This window comes from Sinocyclocheilus grahami, unplaced genomic scaffold, assembly GCF_001515645.1.
Source record: "Sinocyclocheilus grahami isolate Dianchi unplaced genomic scaffold, SAMN03320097.WGS_v1.1 scaffold499.1, whole genome shotgun sequence".
Lineage (NCBI taxonomy): Eukaryota > Metazoa > Chordata > Actinopteri > Cypriniformes > Cyprinidae > Sinocyclocheilus > Sinocyclocheilus grahami.
Genome location: NW_015505678.1, coordinates 740692 through 758634, shown reverse-complemented (window position 1 = coordinate 758634; position 17943 = coordinate 740692). Strand labels below are relative to the sequence as shown.

Genomic DNA, 17943 nt, shown 5'->3' with positions numbered 1-17943 from the left:
TAAGGACGCCAGATTAAAAACTCCCGATCTATAAACTGAATTAATACATTATTTCTAAATCATTCATATTATGATGTTGTGAATGAGTTTGGATGCTGCAGGTTTGTCCAATCAGAGACCAGATCCAAGTCTGAATTATTACCCATATCGATAATCAACCGATATATCGGCTGATATTTAACCGATATTTTGAGATTATCGGCATCAGCCAACAACCTGCTACCTTATTTAATTTCCAATTAACAGCCAATATTAATAAGGATTTTTAAACGTTTTTTTAAAATATATTTTTAGGTAAAAAGCATGTATGTATATGTACATATATATCAACATCTATAACATATATACTGTATATATCAGCATTATATCAGTTATCTATTCTAAGTTGTTATATCGGCAATCTAAAAAAAACTATTTCAGTTGAAAACAAGTTCATATTTATAATAAATTATTGGATATAAGACACATATCTGATCTCAAACATGAGTGTTGTGTAGAATTAGTTCTGTATTGATATTTAATGTTTTCATTGCACGTATTAGAGGAATAATTCATCCAAAAATAGAGATGTCATTATTTACTCGCCCTCATGTCTGCAAATATAAAATTCTTCCTCCACAGCTCTCAGATCTCATTTGTGTGGTGTTCAGATGAACTAACGAGAGGTTTGGTGTTGCGCATGCTCTCGAGTGGAAAATCTGAACTGAATGTGAAATGGAGAATCAGGTTCGAGAGCTGAATTGGAAGGGAAGGTTTTCAGTGAAAACTTTAGGAGTCTAGAATGAGTTTAGGAGACTTTGGCATTTGACATTCATGCTTGATGGTGATTTATGGCTAAAACAGTTTGCCGGATGAAATGTGTCCCTGGAGCACAAAAGCAGTGTTGAGTCGCTGGGGGATATTTGTAGCAATAGCCAACAATACATTGTATGGGTCACAATTATACATTTCTCTTTTATGCCAAAAATCATTAGGATATTAAGTAAAGATCATGTTCCATGAAGATATTTTGTAAATGTCCTACCGTAAATATATCAACACTTAATGTTTGATTAGTAATATGCATTGCTAAGAACTTCATTTGAACAACTTTAAAGATGATTTTCTCAATATTTAGATTTTTTTGCACCCTCAGATTCCAGATTTTCAAATATTGTCCGATCCTAACAAACCATACATCAATGGAAAGATTGGTATTTTGTCATTTAGAGCAGATTTCTTCTCTGTGTAGTAAAGCGCTTACACAGAGCACATGTTTGCTGATGCGTGTGATGCTTGAGAGAACATGCTAACATCACATCAGGACACGCATGAGTGCAGATCAGCCTTTGGGGACCGTTGGGTTCACGCTATCATGACCAAACATTTAGCATGGATTCTCTCTACGCACTGCACTCAGTTTCAACCTCAAGTCACAGTGAAATCAAGTATGTTTGTTCAGTGTAGTGGATGCATATAAATAAATAAATTAATGCACCAAATGTTTTTTTTTTTTAAATAAAATTAAAGTTGCATGTAGCCGAAAGCAGAGACATAAAGTTTGGATAATTGAGCGTTTGTCCTCACCTGTCAATATTTCAGCCAAACAAACCTTACATATTTCAACTTTGATCAGAGAAGCGCTAATTTAATGCCACTATTTCAGTCGATGACTTTGGCCCTTTGGAACCAAAATGTATTTTGTTGAATCAATGTATTTATTTATTTATGTTTTGGACTAATTTTTTTTGGTCACCAAAATTTAGGTGCATTATAGTCAACTCAAATTAAAATTAAAACCATTAAAATGTTTCTTAAATGTTAACAGAAATAAAATAAAAACATTTTCATGTTAATTGAGCTTGACGTACTAAAATGACAAAACTCCACAATATTACTAAAACTTGAACTAAAATTAAAATACAAAAACTGATTTGAAATATAAATAAAAACTATAAAAGTATATGATTGGGTTTTTACAAATTGTATTTCATTTTTCAATTTGTTGTATTTAACGATTACAAACGATTAAACCTTTTTTTAAGTCCGATTTTATTAGATTTTTGTCTAAAAAATGTCTTGTGTAGAATCTGACCTGTATTGAGCATATTTAGTTAAAGCATGCATTAAAATGCATGTTTGATTTAATAAAGCTGTCCACTCTTATAAGGTCATTTCAGCCCTCAAAACGGCAGATGCATGTGAACTTTACCCGCAGATAACGTGATGTATGTTTGGACCTCAGGTCGAGTCGTTTATGTTCTTTAAGTCGACTCATTTCTGTGTTCGGGACATTTCTGGCTCACAGCTAAATATCTGTCAATGCAGTAACCGTCACTAGTCTATACTAATGAAGGCCTTTGAGCTTCTAACGATGGGCTCAGTGCCTTCTGTGGAGTCTCAAACCATCCATAAACTCTCTGATTTCCAAAAGCGATGGAAATGTACAGTATTGCTGCTCGTTTCAGACGAGGAGGATCTCTGCGTGTCCACTCCACGGGTCACTGCCGCCCACATCCGGGCTTTGTTTGCGTGCGGGGTCACCCGCGGCCGATGGGAACTATATGTTCCTGATGCGTTTGCTCCTGTTTCACGCTCTATTTATAGAGCTGATGAGGAAGGATGCTTGAAATCCGATGCGCCTCCATTAAAACGGAGGGAAGGCAGGGCTGCTGCTGCTCTCTAATGGCTTTACGGTCGAGAAACGCTTGTAATGAACAACTCAAACGTGACCTACAGTAGCAATGCTTTTATAGACTCTTAATTCAGATTCCTGGTCTGATTATGAAGGATTCATCAGTGATGTTGTTCGAATGGAAAACAACATCACTGCTTCATCTCTCAAATGGTTTTCTTTTTCGGCTGATATCAGCATTTGCTCACTTTTTTCAAGTAGGGATGCACCGAAAGGAAAATTCTTGGCCGAAACCGAACAAAATTAAACACTGGGCCGAATACCGAACACAGAGTTTTTTTTCCCCATTTTTTCACCATTGCATAAATTAAAAAGCCAAAATGTGCTTTTTACTGTTTTGTCTTGCTTTTCAAAGAGAAAAAATCAATTACAAAACAGCAATTTTAAAATATTTAACACTGAACATGCTAGCAGACACTATACCAACAAAGCACAATTTTACTTAAAATGAATAAGTTAGTAAAATAATCATATTTGGCCATCAGACCCCCTTCTTGAATCAGGCATGCATTTTCTTTTTTTACTGTACAATTAAAAGCAGCCTTGCTGAGCAGAAGAGACTCTTTTTTTAACTTTAGAAAATATTACAGATCCTAATTTGAACACTGTGTGAATGTTATAATAAATGTATTAAAACAGAGCTGTTGTAATGACTATTATCATTATTATTGTCTTTTTATTTTATTTTACAGTAAAATTACAATACTAACATTTATGAATGTTGATAAGAGTTCTTGCTTTTTCTCAACTTTTATTTTGGCAGAAACGCGCAGGAAAACCTCAATGCTTCTTTTTGTTGATAACAGATTTATAAATGAGTCTCATTACGAATACGTCGTACGTATCGCATTGTCACATGCCTTGTAAAAATTCATAACAATGTGACTGATCAACGGACGAGTGTATCAGCGCAGATTTTCCTCACGCTTTGGACTTTAAACCCTGGTTAACAAGCAGATAGCACCGCTGTCAGAATACATGCAATACGTGAGTGTATTAGAAAACATAACATTCTGCAGTTATTTACTAATTAAGGCCATTTCACGATTTCAATCATCGTACAGTAACCAGCAACAATCACCCCTTCCTCTTCTCATCGAAGACATGCGCTGCAGTCCTAAACAGGCTCTCGCTGTCGGTGCTTGTAATGATTTTTGCGTCTTTCTCCGACAGTTTAAATGCTTCCACACTGCTGACGTGTGTGTTGCATTATAAACAGTGCGCGCCTCTCACTCTGCGCTGGTTGCTATTTGATCGCGTCATATCATTTTTCGGTACAATTTATTCGGTCTTTTCGCTTATTCGGCCGAACACCGAAAGAGCTTTTTTTTGCTATTTTCAGCCGAATAATTTCGGTTTGCCGAACATTCGGTGCATCCCTATTATCAATCTTTCATCCGCTTCTCTCCATCTTCCAGGGACATTATGATAGACAACATGATAGATGGTCCAATCATAAATAATAGAGGTCAGGTTTTGCCGATTTATCGGTACCGATAACTGATTGCTAGAGCAGCCAGTTATCGGTAAAATCCATACCGATAGTTTACTCCTCGTGGAGTTAAAAAAAAAAAGTGTTTGTATTTGTATGAAATGGTAACACTTTACGATAAAGCCCCGTTCACACCAAGAACGATAACTATAAAGATAACGATATTAGCGTCCACACCAGCGAACGATATCGTCTGTTTATTCTAAGCGCACATGCGTCTGCTGCTTTAAATTCTTGAGCTCGTTACAGCAGGATGGATTCTGATTGGCTGTCAGTGTTTATCGTTCATCAGCTGGGAAAAAAATCGTTTTGAAAGTGATCACAACGATATCGTTCCTCTGTATCGTTATCGTTATAGTTGTGGTGTGAACTATGCTATTCTTTAATATTGAGAATGATTTTTAGAACTATATCTTTATCGTTATCGTGCTTGGTGTGAACGGGCCTTTAGAGTCCATTTCTAATGTAAACTAAAGTTACGAAATGCTGTAGAAGTGTTATTCATCATTGTTAGTTTCAACATTTGCTAATACATTTTTGCATTAAGTTGTATCTTTTAACAGTAGTTAATGGACTATGAACTAACATGAATGATCAAGGTACAATTAGCCTAATATATTAATGTTTAATATTAATATTTATTTAATTTAAAAAGTACAGTACATTTTCCGGGTTCTGTTCTGTTCAGTTTTTTGCAATAAAGTTCAGCATTATTTTACTTGTAGTATTAGGCCTATGGTTTTTGTTTTGATTTCATCCGTTTTCAAAAATGTAGATTGATTTGATCAGTTATCGGTCAGTGTGGTCCAATCCACTATCAGTCGACCTCCAGTAAATACAATTTTAATGTCATTCGACATGAGATATGTCAAAAGACAACAACTTTTTCATTTGAATTGAAACCCTGCCTTTCATTTTAAAGAGCCAATCACCTTTTTTGTCAGTTTGTTACTTTTGAATGTGAGTGTTTATCTTTGAATGTATCGTTTGAGCACATGAGACAGAGTTGCTACAATTGTTACATTTTATTCCTGATTTAAATGTAGCTGACAAAATTGACGTTTTTAGAAGGTTTGACTTTATAAAAGCCATGTCAAAAGTCCATCACTGGCCGGACGTGAATAAAAAGGACTTTAGTAATGCCTGCTCTTCACTAGTTTCGTCTAGTTTATTCGTGATTTTGTTGTTTTTTGTTTGTTCTCATTGAAGAATCGTGTTTGGATGTTCGGTTTGGAATCGTTTGATCAAACATGTGTCTGTCCTTCAAAGAGCCGCTCTTCCGTTCGGAGTGTCCCGATGCTCCTGTGTGCTTTTCCCTGTGAATGAGAGATCGCATTTACAAACACTGGATGCGGAGAGGAACTGGCCGTTGTTATAGCAACAGGCTGCAGGGCAAATCTGCCCACACACTCGTTTGTGTGTGTGTGTGTGTGCGCGTGCGAGCGTGCGTGAGTGTGTGTGTGTGTGTCCTGCATTACTACCACTATGGCAGCTTCATCACAAACGCTCTTCTGAATGGAGACGTTTTTCATCAGCATGCATTCACACGCTTCAGTAAATTCAGTACAAGGGTGAAAATCAGAGAAATAATACTTTGCAATAAAAAAATGAAGCTTTTTTGTGGCATTGTGGCAGTTTTTTGACAAATTATGCCATTTGGTTGTGAAATTTGTTTCATTTGGAATTATTAGATTGTTGCATCCCTCTGTAGCGTGATTCTAACATGCATGTGAATTAGAGCTGCACGATTATGACAAAAATCATTGTCGATTATTCCCTTGAAATTGTAATTGCGATTATTAATTACAATTATCACAATTTACATTGAATGATGTTTATACCATTGTTTGATGCAACTGCATGCCGTATTTTTATATGAAAATAAACAAGCTGAAAACTATTACTAAAACTTGAACTAAAATTAAAATACAAAAACTGATTTGAAATATAAATAAAAACTATAAAAGTATATGATTGGGTTTTTACAAATTGTATTTCATTTTTCAATTTGTTGTATTTAACGATTACAAACGATTAAACCTTTTTTTAAGTCCGATTTTATTAGATTTTTGTCTAAAAAATGTCTTGTGTAGAATCTGACCTGTATTGAGCATATTTAGTTAAAGCATGCATTAAAATGCATGTTTGATTTAATAAAGCTGTCCACTCTTATAAGGTCATTTCAGCCCTCAAAACGGCAGATGCATGTGAACTTTACCCGCAGATAACGTGATGTATGTTTGGACCTCAGGTCGAGTCGTTTATGTTCTTTAAGTCGACTCATTTCTGTGTTCGGGACATTTCTGGCTCACAGCTAAATATCTGTCAATGCAGTAACCGTCACTAGTCTATACTAATGAAGGCCTTTGAGCTTCTAACGATGGGCTCAGTGCCTTCTGTGGAGTCTCAAACCATCCATAAACTCTCTGATTTCCAAAAGCGATGGAAATGTACAGTATTGCTGCTCGTTTCAGACGAGGAGGATCTCTGCGTGTCCACTCCACGGGTCACTGCCGCCCACATCCGGGCTTTGTTTGCGTGCGGGGTCACCCGCGGCCGATGGGAACTATATGTTCCTGATGCGTTTGCTCCTGTTTCACGCTCTATTTATAGAGCTGATGAGGAAGGATGCTTGAAATCCGATGCGCCTCCATTAAAACGGAGGGAAGGCAGGGCTGCTGCTGCTCTCTAATGGCTTTACGGTCGAGAAACGCTTGTAATGAACAACTCAAACGTGACCTACAGTAGCAATGCTTTTATAGACTCTTAATTCAGATTCCTGGTCTGATTATGAAGGATTCATCAGTGATGTTGTTCGAATGGAAAACAACATCACTGCTTCATCTCTCAAATGGTTTTCTTTTTCGGCTGATATCAGCATTTGCTCACTTTTTTCAAGTAGGGATGCACCGAAAGGAAAATTCTTGGCCGAAACCGAACAAAATTAAACACTGGGCCGAATACCGAACACAGAGTTTTTTTTCCCCATTTTTTCACCATTGCATAAATTAAAAAGCCAAAATGTGCTTTTTACTGTTTTGTCTTGCTTTTCAAAGAGAAAAAATCAATTACAAAACAGCAATTTTAAAATATTTAACACTGAACATGCTAGCAGACACTATACCAACAAAGCACAATTTTACTTAAAATGAATAAGTTAGTAAAATAATCATATTTGGCCATCAGACCCCCTTCTTGAATCAGGCATGCATTTTCTTTTTTTACTGTACAATTAAAAGCAGCCTTGCTGAGCAGAAGAGACTCTTTTTTTAACTTTAGAAAATATTACAGATCCTAATTTGAACACTGTGTGAATGTTATAATAAATGTATTAAAACAGAGCTGTTGTAATGACTATTATCATTATTATTGTCTTTTTATTTTATTTTACAGTAAAATTACAATACTAACATTTATGAATGTTGATAAGAGTTCTTGCTTTTTCTCAACTTTTATTTTGGCAGAAACGCGCAGGAAAACCTCAATGCTTCTTTTTGTTGATAACAGATTTATAAATGAGTCTCATTACGAATACGTCGTACGTATCGCATTGTCACATGCCTTGTAAAAATTCATAACAATGTGACTGATCAACGGACGAGTGTATCAGCGCAGATTTTCCTCACGCTTTGGACTTTAAACCCTGGTTAACAAGCAGATAGCACCGCTGTCAGAATACATGCAATACGTGAGTGTATTAGAAAACATAACATTCTGCAGTTATTTACTAATTAAGGCCATTTCACGATTTCAATCATCGTACAGTAACCAGCAACAATCACCCCTTCCTCTTCTCATCGAAGACATGCGCTGCAGTCCTAAACAGGCTCTCGCTGTCGGTGCTTGTAATGATTTTTGCGTCTTTCTCCGACAGTTTAAATGCTTCCACACTGCTGACGTGTGTGTTGCATTATAAACAGTGCGCGCCTCTCACTCTGCGCTGGTTGCTATTTGATCGCGTCATATCATTTTTCGGTACAATTTATTCGGTCTTTTCGCTTATTCGGCCGAACACCGAAAGAGCTTTTTTTTGCTATTTTCAGCCGAATAATTTCGGTTTGCCGAACATTCGGTGCATCCCTATTATCAATCTTTCATCCGCTTCTCTCCATCTTCCAGGGACATTATGATAGACAACATGATAGATGGTCCAATCATAAATAATAGAGGTCAGGTTTTGCCGATTTATCGGTACCGATAACTGATTGCTAGAGCAGCCAGTTATCGGTAAAATCCATACCGATAGTTTACTCCTCGTGGAGTTAAAAAAAAAAAGTGTTTGTATTTGTATGAAATGGTAACACTTTACGATAAAGCCCCGTTCACACCAAGAACGATAACTATAAAGATAACGATATTAGCGTCCACACCAGCGAACGATATCGTCTGTTTATTCTAAGCGCACATGCGTCTGCTGCTTTAAATTCTTGAGCTCGTTACAGCAGGATGGATTCTGATTGGCTGTCAGTGTTTATCGTTCATCAGCTGGGAAAAAAATCGTTTTGAAAGTGATCACAACGATATCGTTCCTCTGTATCGTTATCGTTATAGTTGTGGTGTGAACTATGCTATTCTTTAATATTGAGAATGATTTTTAGAACTATATCTTTATCGTTATCGTGCTTGGTGTGAACGGGCCTTTAGAGTCCATTTCTAATGTAAACTAAAGTTACGAAATGCTGTAGAAGTGTTATTCATCATTGTTAGTTTCAACATTTGCTAATACATTTTTGCATTAAGTTGTATCTTTTAACAGTAGTTAATGGACTATGAACTAACATGAATGATCAAGGTACAATTAGTTGGCCATCAGACCCCCTTCTTGAATCAGGCATGCATTTTCTTTTTTTACTGTACAATTAAAAGCAGCCTTGCTGAGCAGAAGAGACTCTTTTTTTAACTTTAGAAAATATTACAGATCCTAATTTGAACACTGTGTGAATGTTATAATAAATGTATTAAAACAGAGCTGTTGTAATGACTATTATCATTATTATTGTCTTTTTATTTTATTTTACAGTAAAATTACAATACTAACATTTATGAATGTTGATAAGAGTTCTTGCTTTTTCTCAACTTTTATTTTGGCAGAAACGCGCAGGAAAACCTCAATGCTTCTTTTTGTTGATAACAGATTTATAAATGAGTCTCATTACGAATACGTCGTACGTATCGCATTGTCACATGCCTTGTAAAAATTCATAACAATGTGACTGATCAACGGACGAGTGTATCAGCGCAGATTTTCCTCACGCTTTGGACTTTAAACCCTGGTTAACAAGCAGATAGCACCGCTGTCAGAATACATGCAATACGTGAGTGTATTAGAAAACATAACATTCTGCAGTTATTTACTAATTAAGGCCATTTCACGATTTCAATCATCGTACAGTAACCAGCAACAATCACCCCTTCCTCTTCTCATCGAAGACATGCGCTGCAGTCCTAAACAGGCTCTCGCTGTCGGTGCTTGTAATGATTTTTGCGTCTTTCTCCGACAGTTTAAATGCTTCCACACTGCTGACGTGTGTGTTGCATTATAAACAGTGCGCGCCTCTCACTCTGCGCTGGTTGCTATTTGATCGCGTCATATCATTTTTCGGTACAATTTATTCGGTCTTTTCGCTTATTCGGCCGAACACCGAAAGAGCTTTTTTTTGCTATTTTCAGCCGAATAATTTCGGTTTGCCGAACATTCGGTGCATCCCTATTATCAATCTTTCATCCGCTTCTCTCCATCTTCCAGGGACATTATGATAGACAACATGATAGATGGTCCAATCATAAATAATAGAGGTCAGGTTTTGCCGATTTATCGGTACCGATAACTGATTGCTAGAGCAGCCAGTTATCGGTAAAATCCATACCGATAGTTTACTCCTCGTGGAGTTAAAAAAAAAAAGTGTTTGTATTTGTATGAAATGGTAACACTTTACGATAAAGCCCCGTTCACACCAAGAACGATAACTATAAAGATAACGATATTAGCGTCCACACCAGCGAACGATATCGTCTGTTTATTCTAAGCGCACATGCGTCTGCTGCTTTAAATTCTTGAGCTCGTTACAGCAGGATGGATTCTGATTGGCTGTCAGTGTTTATCGTTCATCAGCTGGGAAAAAAATCGTTTTGAAAGTGATCACAACGATATCGTTCCTCTGTATCGTTATCGTTATAGTTGTGGTGTGAACTATGCTATTCTTTAATATTGAGAATGATTTTTAGAACTATATCTTTATCGTTATCGTGCTTGGTGTGAACGGGCCTTTAGAGTCCATTTCTAATGTAAACTAAAGTTACGAAATGCTGTAGAAGTGTTATTCATCATTGTTAGTTTCAACATTTGCTAATACATTTTTGCATTAAGTTGTATCTTTTAACAGTAGTTAATGGACTATGAACTAACATGAATGATCAAGGTACAATTAGCCTAATATATTAATGTTTAATATTAATATTTATTTAATTTAAAAAGTACAGTACATTTTCCGGGTTCTGTTCTGTTCAGTTTTTTGCAATAAAGTTCAGCATTATTTTACTTGTAGTATTAGGCCTATGGTTTTTGTTTTGATTTCATCCGTTTTCAAAAATGTAGATTGATTTGATCAGTTATCGGTCAGTGTGGTCCAATCCACTATCAGTCGACCTCCAGTAAATACAATTTTAATGTCATTCGACATGAGATATGTCAAAAGACAACAACTTTTTCATTTGAATTGAAACCCTGCCTTTCATTTTAAAGAGCCAATCACCTTTTTTGTCAGTTTGTTACTTTTGAATGTGAGTGTTTATCTTTGAATGTATCGTTTGAGCACATGAGACAGAGTTGCTACAATTGTTACATTTTATTCCTGATTTAAATGTAGCTGACAAAATTGACGTTTTTAGAAGGTTTGACTTTATAAAAGCCATGTCAAAAGTCCATCACTGGCCGGACGTGAATAAAAAGGACTTTAGTAATGCCTGCTCTTCACTAGTTTCGTCTAGTTTATTCGTGATTTTGTTGTTTTTTGTTTGTTCTCATTGAAGAATCGTGTTTGGATGTTCGGTTTGGAATCGTTTGATCAAACATGTGTCTGTCCTTCAAAGAGCCGCTCTTCCGTTCGGAGTGTCCCGATGCTCCTGTGTGCTTTTCCCTGTGAATGAGAGATCGCATTTACAAACACTGGATGCGGAGAGGAACTGGCCGTTGTTATAGCAACAGGCTGCAGGGCAAATCTGCCCACACACTCGTTTGTGTGTGTGTGTGTGTGCGCGTGCGAGCGTGCGTGAGTGTGTGTGTGTGTGTCCTGCATTACTACCACTATGGCAGCTTCATCACAAACGCTCTTCTGAATGGAGACGTTTTTCATCAGCATGCATTCACACGCTTCAGTAAATTCAGTACAAGGGTGAAAATCAGAGAAATAATACTTTGCAATAAAAAAATGAAGCTTTTTTGTGGCATTGTGGCAGTTTTTTGACAAATTATGCCATTTGGTTGTGAAATTTGTTTCATTTGGAATTATTAGATTGTTGCATCCCTCTGTAGCGTGATTCTAACATGCATGTGAATTAGAGCTGCACGATTATGACAAAAATCATTGTCGATTATTCCCTTGAAATTGTAATTGCGATTATTAATTACAATTATCACAATTTACATTGAATGATGTTTATACCATTGTTTGATGCAACTGCATGCCGTATTTTTATATGAAAATAAACAAGCTGAAAACACTCTATCTGAAAACCTTTAGTGCTTTTCTATAGTATTAAGCCTTCAAATGTCAAATATACATCGGATTGGTTTCATCTTTGAATTATAAAAAAAGTCAAATATGAATGGTGTTATAATGTAAAACTAAAACAATGGAAAACCCCTTAAGATAACATGTAGAAAGAAAAAAAACATCTTAAGCGTGCAGAATAACATAAGTGGACTTTGAACGATTAATTTCCTCTTTGAACGATTACGTAATTGTGGCATCTATAATTGTAATTGCGATTAGAAATTCGATTAATTGTGAGTTCATGCTGGTTCTCTCTTGATCTGAAGGTACACTCTAAAAAAATGCTGGGTTAGATATAACCCAGCGCTGGGTTAAAAATGGACAAACCCAGCGGTTGGGTTGCTTTGACCCAGCGGTTGGGTTGCTTTGACCCAGAGGTTGGGTTGCTTTGACCCAGAGGTTGGGTTGCTTTGACCCAGCAGCTGGGAAAAAAATCGTTTTGAAAGTGATCACAACGATATCGTTCCTCTGTATCGTTATCGTTATAGTTGTGGTGTGAACTATGCTATTCTTTAATATTGAGAATGATTTTTAGAACTATATCTTTATCGTTATCGTGCTTGGTGTGAACGGGCCTTTAGAGTCCATTTCTAATGTAAACTAAAGTTACGAAATGCTGTAGAAGTGTTATTCATCATTGTTAGTTTCAACATTTGCTAATACATTTTTGCATTAAGTTGTATCTTTTAACAGTAGTTAATGGACTATGAACTAACATGAATGATCAAGGTACAATTAGCCTAATATATTAATGTTTAATATTAATATTTATTTAATTTAAAAAGTACAGTACATTTTCCGGGTTCTGTTCTGTTCAGTTTTTTGCAATAAAGTTCAGCATTATTTTACTTGTAGTATTAGGCCTATGGTTTTTGTTTTGATTTCATCCGTTTTCAAAAATGTAGATTGATTTGATCAGTTATCGGTCAGTGTGGTCCAATCCACTATCAGTCGACTCCAGTAAATACAATTTTAATGTCATTCGACATGAGATATGTCAAAAGACAACAACTTTTTCATTTGAATTGAAACCCTGCCTTTCATTTTAAAGAGCCAATCACCTTTTTTGTCAGTTTGTTACTTTTGAATGTGAGTGTTTATCTTTGAATGTATCGTTTGAGCACATGAGACAGAGTTGCTACAATTGTTACATTTTATTCCTGATTTAAATGTAGCTGACAAAATTGACGTTTTTAGAAGGTTTGACTTTATAAAAGCCATGTCAAAAGTCCATCACTGGCCGGACGTGAATAAAAAGGACTTTAGTAATGCCTGCTCTTCACTAGTTTCGTCTAGTTTATTCGTGATTTTGTTGTTTTTTGTTTGTTCTCATTGAAGAATCGTGTTTGGATGTTCGGTTTGGAATCGTTTGATCAAACATGTGTCTGTCCTTCAAAGAGCCGCTCTTCCGTTCGGAGTGTCCCGATGCTCCTGTGTGCTTTTCCCTGTGAATGAGAGCTCGCATTTACAAACACTGGATGCGGAGAGGAACTGGCCGTTGTTATAGCAACAGGCTGCAGGGCAAATCTGCCCACACACTCGTTTGTGTGTGTGTGTGTGTGCGCGTGCGAGCGTGCGTGAGTGTGTGTGTGTGTGTCCTGCATTACTACCACTATGGCAGCTTCATCACAAACGCTCTTCTGAATGGAGACGTTTTTCATCAGCATGCATTCACACGCTTCAGTAAATTCAGTACAAGGGTGAAAATCAGAGAAATAATACTTTGCAATAAAAAAATGAAGCTTTTTTGTGGCATTGTGGCAGTTTTTTGACAAATTATGCCATTTGGTTGTGAAATTTGTTTCATTTGGAATTATTAGATTGTTGCATCCCTCTGTAGCGTGATTCTAACATGCATGTGAATTAGAGCTGCACGATTATGACAAAAATCATTGTCGATTATTCCCTTGAAATTGTAATTGCGATTATTAATTACGATTATCACAATTTACATTGAATGATGTTTATACCATTGTTTGATGCAACTGCATGCCGTATTTTTATATGAAAATAAACAAGCTGAAAACACTCTATCTGAAAACCTTTAGTGCTTTTCTATAGTATTAAGCCTTCAAATGTCAAATATACATCGGATTGGTTTCTTCTTTGAATTATAAAAAAAAGTCAAATATGAATGGTATTATAATGTAAAACTAAAACAATGGAAAACCCCTTAAGATAACATGTAGGAAGAAAAAAACACATCTTAAGCGTGCAGAATAACATAAGTGGACTTTGAACGATTAATTTCCTCTTTGAACGATTACGTAATTGTGGCATCCATAATTGTAATCGCGATTAGAAATTCGATTAATTGTGAGTTCATGCTGGTTCTCTCTTGATCTGAAGGTACACTCTAAAAAAATGCTGGGTTAAATATAACCCAGCGCTGGGTTAAAAAGGGACAAACCCAGCGGTTGGGTTGCTTTGACCCAGCGGTTGGGTCGCTGGTGGGTTGCTTTGACCCAGCGGTTTGGTTGCTTTGACCCAGCGGTTTGGTTGCTTTGACCCAGCGGTTGGGTTGCTTTGACCCAGCGGTTGGGTTGCTTTGACCCAGCATTTTTAAGAGTGTAATGATGGTCATTTTCTGACTGTGATGATCGTGTGTTTCTGTGTTTCAGGGAAATCCTCCTTGACAATACAGTTTGTGGAAGGCCAGTTTGTCGACTCCTACGACCCCACGATTGAAAACAGTAAGTGAATCAGATCACGTCCTACTGTAAAATGAATCCTAATCATCATAATGTAGGGTTGAGACTTAATCTGTGAAGTGATCAAAGGGCCATAGATAACATGCATTTCTATTGTAGCTACTTATGACTAGTCTGCTCCGATTTGTAGACATTATGAATCAGTTCTGTGATTGTGACTCACTGAATCATTCGGTTACTCATCATCTGACTCACTGAACTGCGAGTCATTCAGTCATATCTGATTCAATATGTGTAACATTTCAGATCTAAATAATTACTGACTAGTTGTTCATCTATAACTTGACATGTAGCTTAAGTTGAATGTCCATCGTGGAGTTTTGTTGTAGTAAATGTTGTGATTTAATATAGTTTAGATCAATTATGTGATGATGATGCTTCCTCACAAGTACTACATGAATAATGCAGTTGTTAAGAAAATCAGAATTAAGTGGAATCAGAATTGTCGAACTTAAAAATTAAGCATAAAATCACTATTAGCAGAAAATAGGAGTAAGTGGTAGCATTTTTGAATTATTATTAATGGTAGTATTTTTTTCAAATGCTTTTAGGATGTAACTGCTGTTATCTTTTATTTATTTAGCTTTCATCATTAGGGACATTTGTCTTTATTTATTTATTTATCTCTGTAAATTTAAATCCACTGTACTGTCATTAGCTTAGGATGGGATATTCTTAAAGGGGCGGGTCATAACACAGCTGGAACAGACTGAGTCGACTCGTGGGGCGGAGCTTGAGCTAAGTGGGCGGGGCTTGAGGTGGATTTTTGATCTGGTGTCTTTTATTTATTTTTTCAGCGTTTACGAAAATGATCACCGTGAACGGTCAGGAGTATCACCTGCAGCTGGTGGACACAGCAGGACAGGTGAGAAACACGACACTGAGTTCATGTTTAAATGTTGTTTTTAACAAAAAATACTTTACAGCAATATCAAACGTTCAGGAGCCCAATACAGTATACAGTAATAAAATGCAGGATTCTGAAACGCATTTTAATGCAGAAATGAATTAAGGCCATGAACCTTCGACACAGCTAGACACAGCTGCAGTGGTGTTGTTTTTAAATAAAATTACAAAAATTAAATAATTAAAAATAGTTTTAGTTCATTGAAATAATGATGAAATAAAATATAAATATTAGATGACAAACTTAAACTTAAAAAAAAAAAAAAAACTGAATTTAACCAAAATAAAACAAGTTTAATTTGATGTATTAAAATTAATGGAACTGAAATAAGAATGAATTAAAAAGCTAGATAAAAATATTAAAATGTAAACATAATAAAATGATAAAAATTATAACTAAAATTAAAAAAATTAAATCATTAAAAAGTTTGTTCATTGAAATAAAGTTACTTACTTAACAAAAAAAATACTGAAAATTTAAAAAACAAGTTTAATTTGAACAAACACAACATAATAAAATTCAAAAAATGTAAACTAAAATTAAAATGTAAAATCTAATTCAAAATGTTTATTAATACTAAATAATACTGAAATAACACTGCACAGATGGCAAATGTTCTTCTAGAAACATCATGTCATGAATTCTTCGAATGGAATTTTGGTCTGATCTCTCTGAAGTGTGTTTTGAATTCCTCTCTTTCAGGACGAATACTCTATTTTCCCGCAGACGTACTCTATAGATATCAACGGCTACATTCTGGTGTATTCAGTCACCTCCAATAAAAGGTGAGAGATGCTGATGCTTGATCATTTCTCAGGCTGATAAATGACGGAAATCTGCTGCTGATGACTGCCAGAATATGGTTTATGAATAAAACATCGCATCAGAATGATTTCTCATTAGTTTGAGACATGACGTCTTATTTCTAGAAGATCTCAGCTCGCTCACGGAGTTATTAAATAAGATCAGATCTGATGTTCTGGACATTAGTCGTGGTTTTGTTTCTGGTGAAGCACAGATGCATCGGTTTAGTTTTTTCTTGCTTAGGTCTTTTATTGCTTTATGGATGATGCAATAAGCCACGAGATGTTTTACAGTGATTTTATCCTCTGATTAATCATCTCCGCCTGTTTTATTCTCATTTTTAAATAACTGATAGTCTTCTGATCTGTCTCCCTCTTTTTTGCAGTTTTGAAGTAGTAAAAGTTATCCATGAAAAGTTGTTGGATATGGTGGGAAAAGTACAGTAAGTATATATTTAGTCTTAATTTAGCTTTTGCAAAGTTCAGTTTTTATATATATATATATATATATATATATATATATATATATGGTTTAGTTAGATAGCTTTAGATAGGTTTTGGTTGGGTGCATATTTATAATTCTGATCATTGAGAGCAGACGACATTACGTAAGACACATGTGAAGCTGACTGATAAAGTCTGGACGGCATCTCGAACCTTTCATCTGCCCGCGCTCTCAGTGCTGTCTTCCATTAACATCGAAACCTTCAGGGTTAATAAACTCTTTCCACACTGCTGTTTACCACATTTATCATGTGACGAGGCATAACGTGAGCCTCGGAGAGGAGTTTGGTTATTCCTGGACTGCAGCCTAACGATACACGCACACTCATACTCACACTCTCTCTCACACTCACACTCACTCGCTCACACACACACACTCACACTCTCTCGCTCACACACAATTTAAATTAAATTAATTTTATTTTTTATGTAATTAAAAAAAATGATACCAGTTAACATTTTATTTCACGTAATTTTTTTTATGTTTTTAGTTTTTTTTTGCTGAAGTGGCATCAGTGTAAGTCAGTGATGAATGGATCCCGATCGTGATGTTTTCGTGTGTGTGTTCGCAGACGGCCGTGGAGGTGTTCAAGAGGATAATCCTGGAGGCGGAGAAGATAGACGGCGGCGCTCCTCAGGGCCGGACATCCTGCTCCATGATGTAGATAACCCCGCCCCCTCCCTGCCCTGACTCCGCCCCCTGCAGCCCCGTCCCCGCCCCTCTCCCACAGTCTGCCCCGCCCACCCGAGAACCAGCACAAACTTTTCTAGCAAGCATGTTTGGGCTTGGTTTGTGTTTTCTGGTCTAGTTCTAGGATTAACAGATGTGAACGGGGTTCGAGACATTGATTGCTAGAAAAGTCTGTTTCCAGCCCCTCCTGCAGCACTGGACGCTGGACGCTGGGAAACCAGTCCCTCTACTTGAAGTGGCTAACTGCCTGTTTCCATAGACATGTCTGCTTTTTCTTTTAAACCTTTTTTTATACTTCATTTGACTTAATTTTTTTAGTTGTGTGATATTTTCCTGAATAACTCACACACACACTCGTCTGCGTCTCGCTCGTCTCTAGCGCTCATCCT

At 36.4% G+C, this 17943-nt stretch overlaps 1 protein-coding gene across 1 annotated transcript in view; it reads left to right on the top strand.

Annotated features, from left to right (window-relative positions):
* LOC107554375 (GTP-binding protein Rheb-like) overlaps positions 1 to 16806 on the top strand; it is a 17821-nt gene extending 1015 nt beyond the window's left edge. The window contains exons 2-5 of the mRNA XM_016236865.1: positions 14560 to 14631; positions 15447 to 15514; positions 16259 to 16341; positions 16746 to 16806. Coding sequence (XP_016092351.1) covers positions 14560 to 14631; positions 15447 to 15514; positions 16259 to 16341; positions 16746 to 16806 — 284 coding nt within the window. The remainder of the gene's footprint in view (positions 1 to 14559; positions 14632 to 15446; positions 15515 to 16258; positions 16342 to 16745) is intronic.
* Positions 16807 to 17943: the final 1137 nt, after the last annotated feature.